At 53.5% G+C, this 23,581-nt stretch overlaps 1 protein-coding gene and 1 long non-coding RNA gene across 3 annotated transcripts in view; both read left to right on the plus strand.

Annotated features, from left to right (window-relative positions):
- The window catches only part of LONP2 (lon peptidase 2, peroxisomal), a 63,537-nt gene that overhangs the window by 37,801 nt on the left and 2,155 nt on the right, over positions 1 to 23,581 (plus strand). Inside the window, exons 12-16 of one of the 2 annotated variants that reach the window (XM_039880804.1) lie at positions 11,428 to 11,570; positions 18,007 to 18,214; positions 18,554 to 18,744; positions 20,125 to 20,342; positions 23,265 to 23,307. In XM_039880804.1, the coding sequence (XP_039736738.1) occupies positions 11,428 to 11,570; positions 18,007 to 18,214; positions 18,554 to 18,744; positions 20,125 to 20,342; positions 23,265 to 23,307 (803 nt within the window). Of the gene's footprint in view, positions 1 to 11,427; positions 11,571 to 18,006; positions 18,215 to 18,553; positions 18,745 to 20,124; positions 20,516 to 23,264; positions 23,308 to 23,581 lie in introns of those variants that run through there. The other variant, XM_039880803.1, reaches the window with a different exon arrangement.
- On the plus strand, positions 223 to 11,421 carry LOC120617243 (uncharacterized). Its single transcript, XR_005656839.1, has 3 exons — positions 223 to 3,759; positions 3,813 to 5,087; positions 5,233 to 11,421. It is a non-coding gene; the product is annotated as an uncharacterized LOC120617243 (long non-coding RNA).

The raw sequence follows: 23,581 nt of genomic DNA on the forward strand, positions 1-23,581 counted from the left end.
CCAGTTAAAATGCTCCGCCTTCCCGCCCGGGCGCGTGGGGCCCGGCTCGTCGCGGCTGCTGCCACGCGGTGCCCAGGCCGCGCTGCCAGACAGGCCCGGGAGCGGGACCCAAACCCCGCCGCGCCCGCGGCTCCCGCCGTCCCCACGTCTGGGGAGTGGGGCGTGGACCCCGGGCGCGTGCCGGGCCGCCGTTCGCAGAACCCCGTTCCCGGTGAGACGCTTCAGCCCTGCTCCCGCCGTGCCGGGGCCGCCCCTTCTCGTCAGGGTGTGGGGGACGGGCCCCCATCACGCGCCGTCGCATGGGGGCCTCAGCGCCTCTCGTCACTTACCCAGACTTCAGGTGTTTGTCTTCGGCCCCGCTCCTCACCCATGTTTCCAGAAGCGCCTCAAATTCACGAGCCTCAGTAGGGTCTCGGGGGAGTACCCTTCCCCCCCAAACAGAGAAGGCCTCCACTTCCTCCCGTGACTCCTCGTCCGTCCACTTTCTGTTTTGCAAAACGTTGCCGGCATCTCCTGTCCGCTCTTGCCTCTTTCTTATTCTTTTTGTTCTTGGGGATTTTTCCTTTTTGAAATTTTTTAATTGTCATTTTAATAGGATTTGGAGAGGAACTTTAAAGATAAACACATGTTCAGACCACCATTTTGAAAAAATCTGAGTTTTTCAAAAGCGCGCTAGGTGAGTGATAACCATTCAAGAATTGAACAGCCGGGGGAGGGGGATGGGGAATGGGCAGAAAGGGGGAGGGGGGATTAAGAAGGACCAACTTCCAGTTGTGAAATAAGTCCCAGGATGTACAGTCCAGCGCGGGGAATGTGGTCAGTCACGTCGGAACAGCGGCGGTGTCGGATGGCGGCCGGGCGTGTCATGGTATCGAGGTATTCGGGTGGCACACTCCAGCTAACAGCGCTGCATGTCAATTGCCGTTAAAATAAATCTAAGAAAAATTTCCAAGGAAAAGAGAACCACTAATGTAGCTGACAGTGACCGTAGAGAACTTATTTTTTTCCCTTTTTTCTTTTTTTATGATTTTTCTTAATAACATTTTCTTTTCTCTAGCTTACTTTATTGTAAGAATACAGTATCTGATACATATGCAGAATGTGTGTTGACTGTTTTTTTAAACTTATACTTTAATTACAGTGGACATACAGCAGTATGTTAATTTCAGGCACACGGCACCTTACAAAGTGGTCATTCCATGAGTCCAGCTTTTTGCCCTTTCTGCACGTAAAGCCGACATCCTCCTAAATTTCCCTTTTTTATTTTTAGAACACTCCCTTTGTGCTATGGCCTCGAGCAACTGAGCGAATATCTTGTTCTTGTCTGTGATGTCACAGAAAGGCAGAGAGCGAAATGAGTTTATCCAGTTAACACATTTTGAAATTTGTGTTTAGGATTGAGATGGTGTGTTTTTCAGAGGGATTTGCTGTCAAAGGAAACCATAGTTACGCGATGCTTGGCGTTTATACGTACACCATCAGCATATTTCTAACGTCTGTGAGCATAGGAGCTGTTTAAAGATAGCCCAGAAATAGTCCAGAACTTGTTCGAACAGCTCGTGGACTGTGTTGGAACATACAGTTTTTCATGATGACATTTATTCGTTGTTTTTTTTTTAATCTATGATTCACAGAAAAAATCCTAAGCGATAACATAGTTGAGCGTATTTGGGTACTTAAGTTCTTACCTAGGACATCCAGATGAATAAATAATTAGGATAAATGCTTTTCTCTCGAGGATGATTTTGGTCGTAGTTTGTATCAGAGGCACGTCGACTCCAAGCTGGTTTTAATATTGTAAGATGCCCTTGAGTTACTGTAAGTGACCTTCCTCCAGATTTTCATAAGATAATTATAAGGTATCCTGGATTGGTGTTTACGGCCTCAACCAAGCCAAGAGAAAAATTTCTACAAAAACGCCTGCATTCGGGTTTCATGCCGCAGAGTTCAGATGGAGCTAGCTAAGTAGCTGAAAGTTTCTCATTAAGAAATGAATTATTTAAAATTAGAGCATAAAATGAAAGTCGTTTTAGAAATTTCAAGTAAGTCAGTGGGCGAGTTATTTTGAATGTTATAAAAATATTGCCGGACTGAGAATGACTGCCGGGAAAAAGGTTACGTCAGGCCACAAGCTTCAACGCAGGCAGAAACCTCCAGCGCATGGAACAAGCGTCTGGAGGAGGCCCAGAAACACGGGTCTGTGTGAACAGTTTGTCTTTGTGGGGTCTTAACTGGCGGTTAAACAGAACAAAAGTAACGGGGTTTAAAAGGCAGGTGGGACCATAGAAAGATTATAGTTGATCTTTGTTCGAGGAAGAATATTTATGGTCAGTCACTTACTTATAAATAGGAGAATTATTTCATCAAGCAGTATTGCTGTTTTTCTATATATTACTGTGTTCTGAATTGCCCTTTTCCTTTCTGAGATATTAGTTGGATTGGGTGATAAAAGTATGTGGCTAAAGTTTTATTCTGCATTTTGCCTGCCTTTTGCCAAAGACAAATGTCCCCTGTATTCAATTTTGCATAATTGGTTGCTTCTCTGTTAAAGGTTTGGCCATTGTTCATTTCTTCAAGTCCTCGGGTACCATAGATGTCCGTTAATGTGTAGTAAGATTCTTTTTTTTTTCCTCAAAAAGTATCCTCAATAAAGAAGGATTTGTATTATAATCAACCCTTATAAAGTTTCTCAGAATATGGAGCAGTCTCAGTTCCTTTGAAAAGTAATAATAGAGAAGCTACATGAAACTTAATGAACCTCAAGATGTTGGCTTTTTTTATTCTCATAGACATCTGAAAAATTGGTTAGGGAAAAAAAGACAAAATTAGCACAGATTTATCATTGTTCGTGAGGTGTGTTAGATGCCATTATAAATAAGCTTTTTAAATATCATTTGAAGCAGTGCTATAAGTGGTTATATGATGGAGACCTCAGATAAACACTTATGAGGAAAATAAATTAAACTAGCTGACTGAGGGTGGGTGAATGGAGCCTGCGGCCAGTGGAAGCATCGTGCGAGGTTTCCAGAATGACCGTCTCAGAGAGTCTTGATACCTGGTAGGAAGTCCTCCAGCTTTGTTCTTCCAGATTGCCGTGGCCGTCTAGGTCCTTCCAGGACATATAAAATTTAGAATCACCTTGTCACTTTCTACCCATAGATAAGTAAATAAACAAAACCTCCTGATATTTTTATTGCGATGCAGTGAATCTATAAATCATTTGAGGAGAATTGACAATTTGCTGTTATCAAGGCTTCTGATTGATGACAGCTTTGAGTCTTAATAAATGGTGTTTTAATAGTGTTCAGTGGTGAGCTTTTGCATATTTTTTCTTTCGATATATTCCTAGTTATTTGATCTTTGCGTGTTGTCAATGGTATTTTTAATGATTTTCTCTTTCTTTTTGTTGCGGGTGTATGAGAATACTGGACTGACTCGTATCCAGCAAACTTGCAGGTTGACTGATTAGTTCTAACTGTAGATCTTGGATTTTCCGTGCACACTGTCAGTCATCACAAATGTCAGTTTTTACCTTTTCCTTTCTGATGATCATGCCTTTTATCTCGTTTCTTCCTAACGCACTAGTGGGTCCTCCTGGGGAATGTCGACTAGAAAGAGCGGAACCATGGGCAGCGGAGACGCCGGCGCAAGAAGCACCAGCGTCCGTGGCCTGGGCCACCACGCGTCACCTGCCTGCCTGCGATCTCAGGCCAGCAGGGCTCTCGTGGCCGTCTAGCCCGACTCTGCTGTCGCTCCTAGGTCCCTTCACGGCCTAGGTCCCTTCAAGGCCTGCCATCTGCTGTCGCTCCTAGGTCCCTTCACGGCGTTCCCTGGTAGACGCCGCGCCCGGCCCGCTCGCCTCTGTTAACGGTCGGCCATTCCCCAGTCCCCAGGAAGAGGGGCTTTGAGTCAGGAAAGGGGCAAAGTGGGTGGGTGGTAGGAGCCATGAGCAGGAGGACCCGACGTCTGTGACAACTCGCCCGTCCTCGTGATCGTCCGGGGCCTGCTGGCCGCAAGACGCTGGCTCACTGGACCGCAGCTCTCTGACGATTCTGCAGGTCGGGCCGGGCCGGGCCGGGCCGCGGTCTGAGTGGCATTTTGACGTGCACCGTTTCTCCGCGTGTCGCCTGGGCAGATACAGTGCCCCTGATTTTTCGGTATGTCCTTTCCAGACAACTTCACGGTTAAGACTATGTCAAAATCAACGATCTGAATCGGGCCGCACTCGTCACGCGTCCGTTGACCAGCCTGCTCCTGCCCCCCACTCGGACGGGGCAGGCTGCTGGGGGGAGGGGCCTGCCATCCGGGGTCCGCGGGGACAGCGCCCGCCCGGGACAGCGCCACGGGCTGGGCGACCCTCACGTGCTTACCCCCAGCCCCCGCTCCGGGAAGCTGCCCCCAGCCGGGGTCGGTCCCGTCCCCCGGAGGGCGCATCTCTGTCCTGCTGCGTCCGGGCTCTTGGCAGCGGCTTCCTGCCATTGCCTTCTCCAGCCCAACGCGGCTTCGCTGTAGCCCTTCTGAGTGTGGCTCCTTTGTCCTCAAAACAGGACGTGCTTCCCGTGGAGGATCGGGCGCTTCTGATCCTTCCCCTGGCCCGCTGTCACGAAGGCAGTTGTCATGCCTTACGTTCATGGAAGCCGTACTGTGTGTTTAGGAAGTAGCCTCTGAGCTTCGTGTCGCTTTTTGCTGGAGCCTTTTGTCTCGGACTTCCTGGGGCAGTCTTCTGTCCCTCTCTCTGGCGTTTTCCATGGGTTCTCTAGTGCGGGGCAGCAGACGGCCCCAGACTTAGTGCACGAAAGCATTCCGCATCTGCCACCTCGCCGTGTCCGTGGGTCGGTGACCCAGGAGCCGCGGGCGAGGTTGCAGCCACACTGCCGGCCAGCGGCGGTTGATGCGGAGGGACCTGCTTCCCAGCTCGCGGACACCGGCTGCATCTTCGCCCCGCGCATGGCCTGTCCCCAGGCTGACGCCACGGCTGCTGGCTTCCCCTGAGGGTGACATGTAAGAGCAGAAAACGGCCCAAAACGCAACTGCGAGCTCTCATAACTCACTTCGGCTACACTCTGCGGTCACGCAGGCCAACCCTGGTACGTGACAGGTGGCACTGTGCCTCGGTGCAAGTACCAGCAGGTGGGCTTCATGGGGACCATCCTGAAGCCTGGCCCCACAGATTTTTTTTTTTTTTTTGCTTATTTTAAACAAGGATTTTATACATTTCATTTCTATATACAGCCCCCATTCGTGAGACTCGAAAGAGTTTGTTTAGAGTTCTGGAGGAATCCCCCGGCTTGGCTGTCGGTGGACAGTGGCCATTTCCGCAGAAACAGTGAAGAAGGCGACGCGGTGCGGCTCGGTGGGCCCGGGGGAAGAGCTCGGCCCGTGAGCGGCGGCTGCGACAGTGCACTGGCCGGCGCTGGCCGCGGCCTTCGTGGTGGCGGTGGCCTTCGTGGTGGCGGTGGTCCTCTTGCCTTTGTTTCAGACGTGAAGCTCTGTTAGCTGTCTTCAGCGAAGCAGGGATAATCGGGAATATTCCGTTACCTGGTTCCAGTTACATATGAAAGTTCTAAAACACTTGGGCCTAGATCCCATAGCTTCCGCTCGGGCCGGAGTTAGAACAAAAGCGAGTCATTTGTGTGTGCGCCTCTGCGCCCCAAAGCCACAGACCAGATGCCCGGCTCTTTGTTGTAGATTATTACTCACACTCAGACGTCGGCCTGTGCGTTTCTGAAGAAATGCCTGCCTCTTCTGGTGAGAGATCTCGGAACACAGTGAGACAAGTCACAATTTTCGTAGCAGTATAGAGGCTGAATTTAAAATGGCCTACATTTTCCTAATCTTTAAGCAGCATAACTTTGAGATTTTCTGTTTATTCTTGTAGAGTTCACTAATTTAAAAGGCCGTCGCATTCAATAGTCATTGTTCTTTGATTGTGTTAGGGGCCCAGGACAAGTTTCTAGTAGTCAAAGGACCCGAGGTTACATGTTGAGGGATGTGGGCGTCGGAGAGTTGCCTCCCAAGGCGCCTGGCTTGCTGGTTCTGAAGCTTTGGGGCTGTGTAGGGTTCTGTTCCGGCTCATTGGATTTTGCAAACCAAGATTATGAAAACTACAAATCCAGAGATAAGACTTTCTGTGCTAAATCCTTTACATTTGTAGGGATGTCAGGCAGCACGAGCCCAAACCTCTAAACTCGGGTGGTAGTGCGACGTTGAGAGGGGAACGTCTCGTGGGTGCACACTGCCAGTGTCACGGAGATACACCCAGGAGCCTTTGCTGACGTTGACACTGATTCACCGACCGGAAGTTCCCTCATCAGTACCGGCCCGGGGTCAGGGGGATTTATTTGCCCACGTAGACCGGAAGGAAGCGGCACTGTAGCAAAGGGAAAACCCTACCTACGTATGACAGGAGCCAGACGTTTGTTGTTTAAACTGTCTTGGGACAGTAAAATCAAATACTGTCAAAGTCATTGTTCCATTTAGTGAATCACATAGGAAGATGCAGTGGCCTTCGGTCGTCATTGTCACATATTATCAAAACCAGCCTTTTAAGTTACAAGATATTGAAACAGCACTTCCTTTTTTAATATTACAAATGGTCCCTGTAATTTTAACTGCTAATCAAAATAATTCTCCAAGGTTATTTTCTGAATCTCTAATAAGATCTGAGATTTCTTAATGCAAAAAGCTCGCCAAGAGACGGGGGGCCGCGCCCTCATGTGGTACAAGGTCAGGATCCTGGGTCTTCGACCCCCGTGTAATATCGGCTCATTTAGCACGTCAGCTGGCGTTTACGGAGCACTCACTCTATGCCGGGTTCTAGACTGGATTCTGGGGAGCAGCCAGATTCTGGGGAGCACACTCTCTCATGGAGATGTGGCCCATCGGGGCTACGAGGTAGGTGTATGAACAGATCATTTTGAGGCGTGGGATAGATGCTGGAGTTTAAAGTGCTGGAGGCACTGACTGATCACTGGGAACATCACTTGATTTTTTACAGATGTTGTAAGTTTTTAAATGACTTTTAGTGAATTGCGTTAGTATGACAGACACAGGTGGTATTCGTTTCTCCAGAGAATTAACCCGTGTTTCTCTGTCGTGTTTGGCTGCTGGCTGGTGCTGTACCCCCCACCCTTCCCTCCGCCATCCCTCCCCCGCAGGCAGGAGAACACTGCTCGCTCTTTGTGAAAATGAACGCTTTTTCCATAGTCTCGAAGAAGGGGCTTCTGTTGTCTCTACCACGAGGCGTAGCTTTTGAACTCGTGAGACTGAGCTGCATCGCGTACTTTGAGTTCAGCAGCGGATGGAGAATCCTACCCAGTGGTCACTAAGGTTTTCTGTCTTGGGGAAAAAGGATTACTCATATCCAAGGGCACTCGGTGGTTAGGCGGGTTTCTGTTTCCAGCACATTCTGGGGAACCGTTGGTGCTACTAGCCTTTTTCGTGTTCCTGGCCTCTGCCTCTCACTCTTCACTGGCACCTGCCAAGAGATGCTGCTTGGTGCAAGATTTATTTGAAAGGCAAGAAACTTTTTTTAAAAAACCAGAAAGCTGCGGAGATACTGCTTCCTCCTCTCCTTCCTCCCCCCTCCCCTCTCATGCCTTTCTGCGCCCCCTTCCCATAGCGCCTCTGCCCTCGGGCCCGTTTCATCAAATCCTGCTCCTCTGGGAAAGAACACTCCACCAAGCCCTGGTGACAGCTGCTTCAGGAAAGCTGATCCCCCTTTCCCGAGGACCTTGTAGCTAGAGACTGTCCTTCCCTTAGAGCTGATGACGTCCCCTCCAGGGTGGGCTGAGCCGCCTGGGGGTGTGCGCCCACACGGGACTCCCGCTTTGCCAGCAGCCACCTCCCCGCCTGCTGTGCCCTGAGCGTCAGCTTCTCTGCCGCTGTCACCTGGTGAACCCCTCGGGGAGGCCCCGACCATCCTGGCCTCCTGGCTGTGGCCGAGCTAAACTCAGGACAGGCCGATCTGCCGATGAGAGGACAGCTCAGCGCTGTGCTGAGCAGAGCAAGTCCAAGTCCACGGAAAACTCCACCCCCACGTTCAGAATGGTTTGAGGTTCGGAATGGTTTGGGGTTGAGCCGGCTTATGCTACTCGTTTACTCCCCGTCCTTTCTTCTGAGCCTCTCCTAAATAATACTCGATTCCTTTTAAGAATGTGCTTCAGAGTTACTTGTAAAGAGAATTTTACTGTATGACGTAGAACAGTGATATATATCCTAGCCTGGGGCGGAGTCTTGAGCCTGGTATAGCTCATTCCTGTTTCCTTACGTATGTTTAATGCACGTGACCCCCGGCCGTGGGTGATCGTGGGCAGAGTAGGGGCGGGGGGTGGCCGGGTGCAGTTAGGTTGCAGAGAGCATTTTATTTTCTTCCAGTGAAAGGGGGCCTGCAGAGTAAGACTTGTGCGTCTTAGAAGTCCATATTAAATATTACTCTCAGTAAATGTAGTTCTTCTCATATCTGCATAGTAAAGATTTGAACGCTACTCAATTTGCCCAGCAACTCTAAGCAGACTGTAATTATTACGGTTCTGCTGGTTAGAAAACCAGATACAAAGAGAGAAAGGAACTTTTTTCAAGGCCAACGAGGAGGCCAGAGCCCGGATGGGAGACTTATTTATCGGCCATTTCATCATGCAGGCTTAATCTCGTAACTCAGGAAATAACTTGCGTTTTACATATATCGTTACATTCAGTCTCATATGTTGATTTGACGTTAGTAAAAATCATGCCATGTGAAACGTTTCGCCTTCCCTCGCATTGTTCCGAAAGAGTGTCCTTGCGTGACCTCACACTTAGGAGACGGCGCCAGTGAGTGTGGCGCGTCATCACCGGCTGCCTGGCGCTTTGCCGACCCGCGTTTCTAATGTCAGATGTCGCCACTGGATCTGCTTTTTGCTATTTCAGATGGCGCCGCAGTGAGGAGCGGTGTTATCCAACCTCTCGTCTGCACAGCAGTTGTCCTTGGGGACCCGTCCTGCAAAATAGGTTCCCTGGGCCTGAGATTCTGAACATTTGCGAGGCTTTCCGTATGCTGACAAATGGCTCTTCCGAAAGTGAACCAGTTTGCGCTTTCATAAGCGACAGCGTTTGAGAAGGTCTCTTCACTCTCCTTAACACGGATCTTTGTTATTTCTTAAACTTGTTTACGAGTCACTTCATTTCGGTCACCAGAGAATGGTGTCCTGCTTTGAATTAAATTTTGCTTCTTGGCGAAATCATCATCTATTCACATGACTACTGACCATTTGTTAAGAACCACTGTTTTAGCCCCAGAAAAGGATGCAGAAGAAAACGATGCGATTCCAGTTGGAAGATTTGTGGGGCAGGGTCCATGTAGGGAGGCTGAACTTTTTGAAATTGTTCTCGTTTGCCCGGCCTCGCTTGAACGTTGCGGTGTCATGGATTCCGTGGAAACCTAGGGTGTCCTTCCTCTCGCGTGCATCACACGGGTCCCGTGGGTGCCAGCCCGCCTTTCCCGAGGGGCCGGCGATGTTTTCTGGGCTTGAGCTTTAGTTCTCTGGGCTCGTGTTCTAATGACGGAACGTCTGAAGCACAGGCGAGCTGTGCGTTTATTGAACTTCTCACATCACGGCTGCGGTGCCCAGCGCTACCTTTTATGTGACAAGGGCTGGTTGCATTAGGAACCCCCCACTCCCTCGGTGCTTGGGGTGCTGGCCTCACCCCACCTGCGAGGGCGGCTGTCCCACGGCACTGGCTGCAGAAGCGGGGACTGGCTTTCACCCTCCCGTGACAGTGGAACCCAGCTGGCGACAGCAGCTGGGTCTCAGAAAAGCTGTGACAAAGCAGAACAGGCTGAAGAGACCCAAGGCCCCGTCCCGGACAGGCAGCCTGTCCTTTCTGCGTGGGCCTTTCAATGGGCAGTGACGCCGCCTTCGGTCCTGCAGCCGAAAGGGCCGCTCGTGCGCCCCCCGCCCTTGGCTGTCCAGCCTGCTCCGGCCGCTCAGGCACCTCCCGTTCCCCATGCCGCCGAGTACCGGTCATCGTTCCCTGAAACAGCAAGCGCCCTGAGACGCGGGGAAAGCAGGAGGACGTCCTGGGATCGGGGCGGGCCGCACAGAGCGGGGACTTGGGCGTGTCTGACGCGGCGTCCGGTGTGCACCTGCACGTCGCCGTCCACGGAGTGTTCTCCCCTCGTCCCCTCATCCTCACGGAGCCCCGCAGAGACGGAGGCCCGTGCCGAGTGTGCCGGCCAGCCGGTGAGTGGCAGGAGGTCTGCCCTGCTTTGTTTCCGCCCCCGTGTCACCTGCGCTGCGGTCTCGAAGAGCAGCCTGGGGCCGAGCAGGACAGACAGCGAGCCCTTCACCCTGAGGGGGACACTCCAGGGCGTCGCCAGTCTCGCTGGAGGCTGGAATGAGGGTCTGATGTTGTTCGGCACGGTCAGTGAGCGGGTCGGAAGGAGTTAGTGAAAACCGGTTCTTATAGCTTCACGAGGGACCGACGGGGGAGTCACAGCGAAACAAGATAAATAGATGTAGATGGACAGTGTTCGGGGACTTCATCATCACACTGTGCATCAACACAGCGTACTCACTTCCGGAAGGAGGGTGTACACAGAAAAGGATAATGAAAAAGTCGTTTCAAACGCTTCGCGAGCTCGTACGAGAACGAGAGTCATGAAACGGAGAGCCGGGGTGAGCATGAGCGGAGCCGAACAGTCCCTTAGGTTTTACGCCTCTACTCATCTTAGGTTTCCGGCCTCGAGGAACATTTTCCTTCTCTCAGACGGGAATCAGACCCTCAGGGAGGTGGCTCACCCGGCAGGTGGCTCTGCCCGGGGTCGGGAGCTCGGCCCGGGCTGGTAAGGGAACAGCGGTCCCTGCGGGGACTCCAGGCGGCTGCACCGCCTCCCCCGGCACCGGCAACGCCATCCCGTCTGTCCTCACTGGGAACGTGTCTTGGAGCTGAGCTGTGTGTTCCCGAGAGGCGTCGCCCAGATGGTTTTGTCATTTCCCAGCTCACGCTGCCCGTCAGGACACGGGACACCTGAGGGGCCTCCCTGAAGAGGGCGCTTAGGCTTGGGTTCTGTCGGTCCAGCGGAACCGTCCGAGGGGACCACTGCACTTGGCCCCCCGGTACCTGGCCCCGAGAGCCATTGGTGGGTGAGGCCAGGCCCTGGTCCCAGCTAAGGAATGTCAAGGTTAGAAAGACAGGCAAGGGTGCCGGCCTCAGGGTCTACACTCTGACGGGGACAGACGACAGGTGGAACTAAAGGCACAGGGCGAGGCGGCGTCATCCTCACGGGGCCAAGTCCCTGCCGAGTCCCAGACGCCAGGCGAGGTCGTGCGCCTCAGGCCGAGCGGCGCCTGGACCGCGGGCCCCACCGCGCTCCGGTTTGACGGCTCCTGCTGAGGGATTCTCAGGCCTGCAGGTCTCAGAATTTCTAAATCACATTTTGTCTCTCAGGTGGCAGAGAACACGTCTTAAAGGACACAGAGCCTGAGTCCATCAGCGCCGCCACCGACCTGGCCCTCCCGCCCGAAATGCCGATCTTGATCGATTTCCACGCTCTAAAGGACATCCTTGGGCCGCCGATGTATGAAATGGAGGTGAGTGTTCTGTTTTGTTGATGCCCACAGCGTGTGGCTTGATGGCTTGGCGGGGGAGTCGACGTGGGAGTTTGGGGCCGCTGAATTTTGTCTCAAGATTGAAGACTCCCCTTCTCTGGTATTGAACATTAGTGCTTAATGTGATAACATGGCTTTCGTGATCATCTGGCTTTCGCAAAGAGCCAGAGACCCAGCCTGTCCTCTCTTAGAAACCCAGTCTGGCCTGATTCTCTGCCGCCCAGTCCCAGTGTGAAAGCCGTGTCACTGACTGGCCCCGACTTTCCCCTTTAGCAAGTCTGCATTCCTGTCTGTGCTCTGGGGGGCTTGGGGAAGGACGTGGGGCACCGACGTGGCACAGGACATCCGGAGGCGCGAGCCAGCCTGCGCCAGGCGGCATCGTCCTGGAGGCTGGTCTCATTATTTGTGCTTCCACTCGGGTATAACCCACGCCCAGCTCTGGCCCCGTCCCCACCCTCCCCCCGATGTGCGCCCCACAGAAGGACGCCAGCCACAAGGCCGGGGACCAGGGCTGACTGCGGGAGCCGGAGTGGACGGCCGTCGGGCCCCGTGGCCCTGCAGCGTGACAGTGCTCCACGGGATGCTGGGACGCGCTGCTCCAGGTCGGCTGGGAAAAGGCTGTTTGATACTCGTGAGCTTCACGCCTGCCTTCAGAGGCGTTACTGTCACCTCCTTGTCCGTTTAAGGAAAAACAGATTCTCAGAAGATCGATCTGGCAAAGTGTGCAGAAGATAATCTCTCCTTTAACGTGAAATCACCACCAGTGGATGTGGTTTTCCTCAGGTCTTACCCCTGAGGAGGCGAGAAATAGCCCCCAACAGATCTGTTGATCCGTGTAAACCCTGAGCCGGTCGTTAAAGCCGATGAGTCTGCAAAGCGCCACTACAGGACTGGGCTCGTTCCCTCCTGACGTGAGCAGCCGAGTCAGAGGTATTCTTTGGGTTACTTGAATTCTTAAGTTATCATGGATTTGAATTTTTAAACGTTGAAAGAGATGGAGCAAGACTCTTCTTGGTTGAGAAAGTGAGCAAAACCCGCTTTTCCGTGAAGAGAATCCGATGATTCCGTGAGTTCGGGACGTGAGCAGATTCCGACCCCGGCGTGCCTGACGGGTTTTCTCTCTGGGCTTTCCAGAACAGCACATGCCAGCGGAACCGAGCTGGAGCAGCAGCTGAAAGCAAAGGGCGAGGCGTTTCTGTGCTGCGCCCTCCTCTGCCGGCTGCTTCTGCTCCGGGCTTTGGAAGCTTTGCTGCCTTTCTTGGAGCTTTGGCAAAGAAAGAGCTAAGGGAACAGAAATGAGGAATTTTATAAACACTCTGACTGCTCTGTACGATATCGTCGGAGGAAGTCACTTGATTTTTCTCGCATCTGAGCCATTACATGTGGCCACTTTCACCAACGTGGACCCGAAAGGCTGATTCCGGTGGCCACTTCCTCATTGATAAATGGCATCTCAGAGAAGATCTGGTGTCTGGGGCTTCGACGCACTTTGTTGATCCCCCCACGCGTGGCCTGGGGTTCCCGTCTCTGCCTCTGGGGTCTGATGACCCTTGGCCCCAGGTTACTTACCTGCCCCGTCTCAGCGTTTGCGTCTGCGGAATGAAGACTCATGGAGCAAGTCTTCGCCGGCCGCGAGAGCCATCACCTACACTGCACCCCGGGGAAGACGCCTGAAGAAATCCAGCGGATCGTGCGCGTGCACTGAGGTACACGAGCGAAGCCAGCGTCCCGCCCGGGTGAGCCGGCCGCGAGGCCAGTGTTCTTCCCGCGCCCCCACCGGCCCGGCGGACCGAGCTGACTCCTGCCCGTCCCGCGGGACGTGAGTGGCCTGCACTAGAGCGGTGTTTTTAAAAGGCGTCTGCTCCGCGACATTTCCGCTCACGTTCTTAGGACCATCGTGGCCGTGTGGGTGGGAGGGGCCGGGCTGCTCGGCCACCCCGTGCGTCCCTCGGGCCCCAGGCGCTGCGGAAGGCGCTGTGGGTGACGCACCGTTCGTTCTCAGCCCTGCGTCTTCCCAGTGACAGGCGAGGAGATGGGCCTAGAGGGTTTGCGTAACTTGCAAGGAGGCCCCGCGAAGGCCAGACCTGAGCGTCGGTTCCAGGCCTGACGGCTCCAGAGCTTGTGCTGCTTGCGACGTCAGAGAAAGGCAGGCCGCTCGCCGGCCAGGCCCGTCACTGTCTGCGGAGCCCGCGCAGCGCCTGCCTCCCGTCCATGCAGAACCTGGAGCGAGAGCTCAGACTCGCGGTTCCGGGAGGCAGGTGGAGGAGTCCGACGTGTGCTCAGGTGCCTCTTTCGGCTTAAAGGCCGGTATTCTCCATGAAGGTGCAGAGTCTAGGCAGGGTCTCATTTCTTCAGTCCGGGAATGTCATTCGGGGCCTACCTAATGCGTGCCGCTGGCCGTGGGGCAGTGAACAGGCCAGGCGTGGTCCCTGCCCCCGTGGAGCTGAGCTCAGCAGAGAAGACGCAGGGTAACAGATAATTCCGCATCTCAGTCGAGGCTCTGAACGAGGCAGGCAGCAGTGAGGGTGCAGTGTCCGGGCGTGGAGGGCAGGGGGAGAGGGCGAGGGGCGCCAGCTGCCATCGGGGTTGGTGGCAGGCGGGAGAGGGCAGCGGCCCGGGAAGCCACCGGCGGCCTCTTCCTCGCCGGTGTTGACCCTGGCCTCCCTGGGTGTGCCGCCGTCGTCCATGCACGGGGGTGGCTCACGTGTGTTTTTAGGTCGTGTTTAGGACTTGGTGAGTTCATGTCCATGTTCATCGGCGCCTGGTGTGTCCCAAACAATGAACAGATACCGCTTCCTGCAGCTGCCGTGCGCCCTGAAAACAGCTGTCCCCGGTCACACAAGAACCACTGCTGTTTTCACAGCCCCAACTCTGTACCCGCATTTAATAACCTGATATCAGCTGAAGACGAGTCTGCAAAACCCTAGCAGTACCAAAACTACCACTGACCTAGCAAATTAACCATGAGGAAGACAGATAAGAAGGCACACTCTTATTCGTGAATTATCTCCCTTTAGAATTCTCTAAACAGCTTGAAAAACAAGTTCCAGGAACTTAGTCTAGATTTTGAGTTTAGAAACAGTATTTTAAGTCACGTTTTCAAATACAACGATGTTTTCTAAAGAAACAAGAAGTAAAATGCAATAAAAGCCCCCTACGCTCTGAGAGAAGGGGGGAGAGTGGCGGGGGCGGGTGGCGCAGGTCGGGGACGGGCCTCAGCAGCAGGGCTGCGACCAGGCCGGGGCGCGGGGAAGAGGAAGGGCGAGGGGCCTGGTCACCGCCCAGTGAGGCGATGGCACTGAAGATGACAAACCCGGCTACAGGTCCGTGTGTGGATGACGTGATGCCTTTTGGGGTGTGAGGACCTTGTGACTGTCCTTTTCATCCTAGCAAAGCCTTCACGCTAGATACACCGAGCTGCCCAATCTTGCATTTGGCTGGAAAAAAAAAAAAAAGTTTCTCTTTCTTGGGGTAACAGCCTTAAACTCACAGATCGTAAATATAGTGACAGTCAGAAGAACAAGCAAAGAACAAGTAAATTTGTCCAGTCTTTCCAGGATACATGTAATTTTCAGCTTCAGGAAACCAGCCGTCCAGGCCACAGGCGTCTACGTTCCGTCCACTGCTACTCCGAAGACCGAGGCTCCATCCCTTCTTTCTGCTGAAGCCTCAGTATTGGCTTCTGACAACGGAGTGAGCAAAGCCCTCACCTGGGGGTCGCCACCCCTTCGCTGAAGGGAGGCGGGGCCGGGCACGCAGCTGTGGGAAGCGTGGGGAACCTGCCGGCTACCGAGAGAAGTTTACAGCCAGAAAAATCGACCATTCACAAATTCAAGGCCTAGGGTGTTAGCTCGGAGACTCTGAAGAAGTTGGCAGATGAGCGGCTGCCTTGGGGACAGCCCTGGCGGGACGCGGAGTGCCATGTGAGCTGTGCAGGGAGCTCGCTCACGGTGTAAGGGTCACGCGAGCCGCCTGCATGCACGGCACGGCCGTCTCGTCCCTGGAAACGAGGCCCACAGCGTTACTCGTCCCCCCGTCCTTGCACCTGCTGGCCTCCCTGCCATGGTGGCTCCCCGGCTGGGGCTGCAGCAGCACAGAACAAGGGTAAAGTCTCAGTGTCGGCTGGAAGGGTCGCCAGGGATCGTACGTGTTTACGGTTTCAATCTAATACCGCCACGTTTGGTTACAAGGGAAGAACAGCATGGCGCGGGCACTGGTTACAGCCTCAAAGGCTCCTTCCGCCCGCTGCAGCCGTGCGTGACAGAAACGCCGTTGCCATCACATGTTTAACACGTCCTCAAGCTGCACACCTACGTGGCTGGCGGAATTATCGGACAGCGGTCATCCTTTGAGCAAGATTCAGTTAAGGGGTAAGGAAACCGAAGCGCAGGAAGGTGCCGGTGGGAACTGCACGACAGACGTGGACTTGCCACCAGGTGGGGCCGGCCCGCGCGGCGTGCCTGGGCCTGGCGGGGCCGGTGTCAGTGACGCGGCCACAAGGCGGCCACGGGTTACAAGCAGGAGAAGAGCACGGGTAGGTAACGTGGCTTTGAAATCACCGTGTTGATCACTTACTGTGACCAGCGCTGGAAAATCGGTGGCTCTGTGGGGCGGTGAAGGTGAGCAAGGAAGGAGCCCGCGTCTCTGCCTTGACTCGTTTCCACGGGACCGACTCGTAGGAATGCAGCGTCGGTAGCCGTTTCAGAAGAGAGGCCCTGAAGACGCTGACTCAGTCTGAGAGTGACAGCCTCGTGACCCGCGGGCGCTGCTGCTAGCCCGGGTGTGGCGGGAACACGCCCGCAGCTCCCCAGCGCACGTCACTGGCAAGCTGCATGTGTCGATCCATCCTCCGGTTAACGGTAGAACAGCCAGCCCCGTCAGGTCGGAGCAGTGACCGTGAACCTGGACATCTGGCTTTGGCCGCCGCACTCGCAGTGGCCCGTGGCCGGTCACCTCCGCAGCAGGAGGGGCGCGTGGGCCTTGGCGACACGGGCGGCCGTCTCGCTGCCAAGTCCGTGCAGATGCTTCTGATGATTCTGACACGCGAGTTTGGAGGACTTAGTCGTGAAAACATCGTTCTTGTCATAGCTGACGAAACTGTGCCAAGTGGCCTTTCACGTTAACGCTGGTACGGGATTCGGGGTTTTGATGTCTTTAGGATTAGTGCCCTCAGCCCTAGGAGGAGCCACGCCATAAAACCTGGTGAGTCCTCGCCCAGCCCAGCGTCGCTCAGGTGTAGAGGGCCGCCTCTGTGTTGGGAGAAACGAGCCCCGCGAACACTCCTGTGGCCGTCCGTGTCCCCAGGCACACCGACCCTTTGTGTCTTCCTCCTCGAGTAAACAGGACAGGGACAGGGAGGGCAGGTGCCAGAGCTGCAGGGGGTGAGGTCAGAGGCCTGGTGGTCAGCTTGGCCAACGCCACGCTGTGCCCTTCAAGTCTCTAACTCGTCATAGGAAGTTACTTAGAAATGAACTTTTAAAATACAAAGCCAACCTTAAACATAGGCTTTTACGTTCACTACTGAAAGTAAGTGCCCAGCAGCTTCGATGGCTGCCACCCGTGGTTTTGGAGTACCTGTTAAAATCAGGACTTTCACCATCCAAAGGAACATCGGCCACGCGGCCTTTTGACCAAAAGCCAGGCCCTCGGCGCGCCACACCTGGGGGCTGCTGGGGAGGATGTGCCTTGCGCAGTCCCTCCGACGACAGCTCCTGCAGGATAGGGCCCGTCGTGGCTCCAGGGGTGTGGTGACCGTCAGCATGACTGTTCTTTGCCTGTTACTCTGCATGTCTGTGTAACCCGCCTGGCTCATCACCTAGGCTCGCGGCCTCAGCTGAGTGACACGTTCAGTCTGCAATGGCAGGCCGCACCGTGGGCCTCGAGCCCGCGGGGAAGGACCTTAGACGTTGAGGCTGAAGCAGTAACAGAGGCAAAGCCTCGCGGTCTCAGCATCCACCCTCACCCTTGGCCTCTGGGGCTGACACTTCCTAAGCGTGTTAAAACTCTGCGAAACAAACCTACGATTACTGGCATGAAGTTAGGGCCCGGAGCATGTATACACATGCAGCCTAGTAAAAACGTTTAAATGGGTAAAACGATTGGGTTTGTTCCTTGAAAATCAGGAGACGTGAAATTAGGTGTGGCTCTTTAGAATCAAAGTTATTCGCACGAGTTTTAAGGTAAAATTGCTTCAGATAAGTGCTGGAGAAGGAAGTTCAGCTTCCTCTGGCAGAAAGCCATGTGTAGGAGGCGGTGTGACTCCAGGTCACATGAGGCCCCGAGTCCTTTGGGGTTGGCTTAAACTCAGGCCTGCAGGGGAGGGGACCCTTGCAGCGTGGCGCGCTCGGGCCCACCAGCCTCAAAGCGGTTTGGCCCTTGTTGGCTGAACTGATCACCTACCTTCCTTCTCTCCCTCAAGGTGTCTGAGCGCTTGAGTCAGCCAGGAGTGGCGATAGGTTTGGCCTGGACACCCTTAGGCGGGGAAATCATGTTCGTGGAGGCAAGTCGCATGGACGGCGAAGGCCAGCTAACGCTGACCGGCCAGCTAGGCGACGTCATGAAGGAGTCTGCCCACCTGGCCATCAGCTGGCTCCGCAGCAACGCAAAGAAGTACCATCTGACCAACAGTGAGTGGTGGGCCGCAGGCGAGGTGGCCGTGGGCCAGGAAGGGCCTCTGTGTCACAGTCGGGTGGCCAAGGGTCAGACGACTTTCGAGCGACCAGCAGCACCTCTGGACCCTGAAGCCTTGGCAGGTCCAGTCTCCAGTGCAGGGCGGCCTGGCGAGGTTCAGTCCCGCTTGGGAGAGAATGAAGCTGTTTTTCAGACGCGCACACACATGTCTGTACTACCTATTAATATTTTGAAGGCGTCACTTACCCAAAACATTCATTTTTATCTCTTTGATTTTCTTTTTTAGGAGAAAAGGAAAATAGGTCTGATTTTTCTCCATTAAAATCTTTTTTTAGCTTCTGGGAGTTTCGATCTTCTTGACAACACAGACATCCATCTGCACTTCCCGGCGGGCGCTGTCACAAAAGATGGGCCATCCGCGGGAGTCACCATCGTGACCTGTCTCGCCTCGCTCTTCAGTGGGCGGCTGGTGCGTTCAGACGTAGCCATGACCGGCGAAATCACACTGAGAGGGCTTGTTCTTCCGGTAAGAAAACTCTACAGATGGCTTTTTAATTTTAAATTTTAAATTTCAGTGAACTGTACCGTTAATTTTATAGTGCTCGCCTTCTTCCTATGAATACCTTAGTTTTAAGTACATGTTAAATTTTTATACCTGTAACTAATCATATTTTTAAATTTTGATCAGATAAAAGAAAAACAGTTTTTTCCCACATTCTCCCTTCTACTAAGAATGAAGGCTTGCTAAGGGAAAAAAATATCAGGCTGGTCATCAGAAGATCGGAGGCTTTTCTCATAAGCAAATTGTTACATATATAGTATAGGTATAAAATAGAGCAGCTGTTTTTAAACATTAAGCCCAGTTTCTCACCTGAAGTTCCTGGAAGACCTGTCCTAGAGAAAACTTAGAACACGATAGTTGATAGATTTATGGCGGGGGGCGGGGGGAGTATGAAATGGAAACTAATAAAGACTAACATGTCTTTGCTAAATTTTGAAAAAATGCTGTGCGTACGGAGCCTTGGGACACCATGGTCTGTAGCCTAAATACTTATAAAAACACAGAAAATACAGAGAGCCTGGGGCTTTAGGTCATTAGTGACCTGTACCAGTGTACGAAACTTTGGCAGGTTCATAGCAAAATGAGGGAAAAAAAGGAATGTTATTCTGAGAGCATCTTTATGATAGTGATGAAACTAGGTCACAGAATCACCAATTAGGGACACTAAAAACGTTCTCAGAAAAAATTAGAAAAGACATTTTTAATATATAAAATGTTCTCAGTTCCTCACGTGATGGGCAAATGGGTCCGGTTGGCAGGACGCCCCGACTCCCGCCTCAGGGCTTGTCCAGAGGCTGCTCGGGTGACCCCAAGCTGGCGGGTGGCCTCCAGGGAATCACGGCGGAGGCCGAGCCAGGCGGGAGCCAAGTGCAGTGCCGCCCACTGGGCTGTGTCCCGGACAGGGAGCTGGATCGCGCCTTTCCAAGGGACCAGCGTGGGCGCGTTTAAAACCTCGGGAGCCAGGTCTCGCCGGGGTACCTGCTCCCCCGGGGCATGGAGGCCGGGCTCTGGGACCGGTGTGGACAGTCCAAGGGAGGGCGCTCTGCCCAGCCAGGCTGTAGAGCAGACGCGGGGTTCCGGAGCGGGGCGGGAGGCGGCCCGCCGGCATGCCAACGCTTCGTGGGCAGAGCGGTGGGGCCGTCGGTCTAAGGGTTTAACGGAACAGGAACTGAAATGCAGAGAGTGAAGTTTCAGCTTCTGAGCGGCTTTCCTCGCTCGTGCTGTGACAAAACAAGCCGATCTGATGTTTTAGAGTAGAAGGGGACACGGGGGGTCAGGTTTCTCTGCAGCCCGAGGACGGCCACAGCCTTGCGGTCACAGCCTTGCGTGCGTCTCTCCCTCCAGGTGGGCGGAATGAAAGACAAAGTCCTGGCAGCGCACAGGGCAGGGCTGAAGTGCGTCGTCATCCCTCAGAGGAACGAGAAGGACCTGGAGGAGGTCCCAGGCCACGTGCGACAGGACTTGAGCTTCATCACGGCAAGCTGCCTGGACGACGTCCTCAACGCAGCCTTCGATGGCGGCTTCCCTGTTAAGACCAGACCCGGCGTCCTGAACAGCAAGCTGTAGGCTCGGGCCTCAGCCTTTCAGGACTCACGTCGCGGGGTGCCAGACGGTGCTGGCGAGGTCGCCTCTTCACACTGAGCATGATCCTAGCATTAACGAACCTCACTTGGGCGGTGGCTGGTGTTAACTGCAGAAATGTCCATTTAATAAATTGATAAAAGATTAAAGAGTTCTCTCGTCTTGAGTGGGGTCACTGCTGTCCCCGGCAGATGCACAGGCCTGCTGTCAGCACGCTGCCGGAACACAGCGTCTGTATCCCCTGGGAACCGGTCGCAGATGCGTTCCCAGGCCCGGTCGGCAGGCCCTCGGAATCGGGCTGGGGCCGGGCCCAGAGCCCCCTTGGGCGAGGCAGGTGCGTGGTCCAGGTCCAGATCCACTGGCCTGGGCTGTTGCCATAGCAGCTTCGCCTGCAGCTGTCGCCGGATCCCAGAAAGTTGCTCCGAAGGGGACCTGGGCAAAGATGAGGAGAGAGCCAACGACGAGTCTTTCTGGGGATGGTCACCTGCGGTGAGCGAGCTCTGGTGGGCTCTGGTGGGGGGTGGGGGGAGCAGCCTTCAGATCGTAACTTACACGGGGCAGAGTGACGTGTGTGAGCGCAGAGCACGAAAACACACCGGCTCCCAACGCCTGTCGCCTTAGGAAAAGTCCAGGCCCCAGGGAGAGGCAGCCACCGTCCCGCGATGGCCCTCACACTTATCCCGACTCCCGCCAGCTCCCCTCCCGCTCCGCTGGCCGACGCGGGCTCCCGGATCCAGTAGCCCCTGGCTGTACCTCTCCTGTGACTCCACCGGGGCAGGTGACGGAAAGGCTTGTCCGCTGACTAACTGGCTGTGTGACCTTCTGGATCACAGATTTACTGACCTGTACGATGCCAATTCTAGTACCTTCATCAGTGCGACTATGAAGATTAAGTTAGAATGCAATGTAAAATGACGTCGAGCAGTTTCTAATGACTCCAGCCAACGAAGGACCTCAGAATCAAAATAGAAGGCTATGCGAGGACACTGCGGAGTGTCCTGGACGAGAATGGGCTCGACGAGTCCCCCAACGCCGCGCTCAGGCCTGCCGGTGAAACCGCCAAGTTCTGGGAGAGCACGTCCAGGTCCGGGGCGCGTCACGGCGGACGGGAGAGAGAACGTCCGGACAGCTGAAGACACCGACTCTCGTCACTTGTAATTTGGTCATTTCTGTTCAATCACCCTGCAGAGAAGGAAAAGGACCCGTTAGTTCGCGTTCAGCACCCACAGGGAGCCAGTCCCCACCGTCACTGCCGTGTTCCACCTGCGGAGGCACCGAGCGCACTCTGAAAGTGGGGTCGATGGCGCCTCCCACGGGAGCCCTGACCAGGCGGCCTGGTGTTGGCCGGCAGCGGGAGCACCTGCTGCCCTCGGCGGTGACGCTCACCTTCTTTCTGCTCAGGAGGAGCCGTCTGGAGACCCTGCTGTGGGACATTAACAGACCGACCTTCATTTCTCTAGCATCGTCTTTCATTTTTTCAAGTCTAAGCTCTTTTATTCACTTGTTCTTTTTTATTGGGGCAAAATAACAAAATTGACCATTTTCACCATGGTTAAGTATGTAATTCAGAGGCAATTACATTCACAGTATTGTGCGACCATCGCCACTATATCCAAAGCTTTTTCATCATTTTAACCTGAAGCTGATGAGCAGTAGCTCCCCATCCCTCCCCCCCGTCTCCCCGAACCCCGTTCCCGGCGTCGCCCACCGTGTCGTCTCTGAACGCACACACTGGGGAGGGGAGGGCCCCGAGATTCCGGCAGGGCCTTCGGCCTGCTTCCGTGACCCCGTCTGCCCTGCACCCGTCGCGGCGGCCGCAGTGCTGGCCGGCGGCTCGCTCAGCTCACCCTGGTGCGTTCTCATCTTACTCATCAGCTCCAGTGCAAGAGTCGCAGGCTGGCCCCGGTGTTTTGTTTTCATTTGGGTCACTTACCAATTCTTCCACCCAGGAAGCCGAATGAAATGAGACTCGGTGAGCAGGGTCACTGCGGATGTCTCTGGACATAAAAAACTCTTGAGCTCCTGGGGGATGGGGAGGGGTGGGGACTAGGATTTCTGGTGAGCCGAAACAGCTATAGCCACTCATGTAAGTTTCGAGTTTGCAGAAAGGCGGGCCTTAAAAAAATGTCGCACATTATCATTAAAATCGCTAAAGCAGAAGGAAAAATTGTTCTCCAACAGCCATTAACATACTGAACTGGCCCATGATTGCATTCAACAGGTCGAGTTCAAGTTTAAAGTATAAAAGCAAAAGAACAAAGCTAAAGATTACTTGATTCAATCCCCTGAAAGAAATCACCCAGACACCAAAAGAAGGGGCGGGGGCGTGAATGGGGGAAAGTGGAATACCGATGTTAACACGGTGACTTAAGAACAAACAAGACCTCAATCTCAGACGGACCAAGAAATATGGCTGTAGGTCTCAGCATCCCTGTAAGCCAAGAATATGAAGACTTAGTAGAAATATAAATAGTAAAACATCAACCTTATTAACGGTCAAACACAAAATTTACTATCTTCATTTGCATGAATTAGCAAAATACGAGGTTACAGTGAAATGGAAAATCCTTCATAAAGTCACCGTGTCCACAAACCCCTCCAGAAAGCAGCGATAAGTATCAAGACTTTAACATAACAAACGATCCCAAGAATATCATCAGAAAACATTCACAAGTTATTTATAAACAGCCAAAAAATTTACCTGAACAAAATAGACGAAGCAAATATCCGACATCAGGAAATCAGCTGAAATTACAGTTGATCCTCACAAAATTAACCCAAAATGAAGTTTTTCCAAGATTATTAAGGTGCAGAAATGCTAAATGATCGCCCCTGTGAGGATGTGAGGTTACAGGGTTACATGACCCAAAATCACATAATTTCAAAATAGATGTGTAAATAAGCACGTGCAAATACAAAGGACTAGACAAACAAAAATATTCAGTTGTACAGAGCTCTATCGTGTGTGCCATTTTCTAACTTCCAAAGTTATACATTGAGCACATTTAAAAAATGACGCACCCCCACAAAAATAAGTTGATCCGTGAACAATGCAAGGGGGGGGCACCGACCCCCCCCACGCAGCCAGAACTCCGTGTGTGACTTCTGACTCCCGGTAACATCAACTGTCTACCAACGCATATTCTGGATGCTGTGCTATGTGCTCTATTCTTACAATAAAGCAAGCTAGAGAAAAGGAAACGTTAAAATCGTAAGGAAA

Source organism: Pteropus medius, unplaced genomic scaffold (genome assembly GCF_902729225.1).
Source record: "Pteropus medius unplaced genomic scaffold, Ma_sr-lr_union100, whole genome shotgun sequence".
NCBI lineage: Eukaryota > Metazoa > Chordata > Mammalia > Chiroptera > Pteropodidae > Pteropus > Pteropus medius.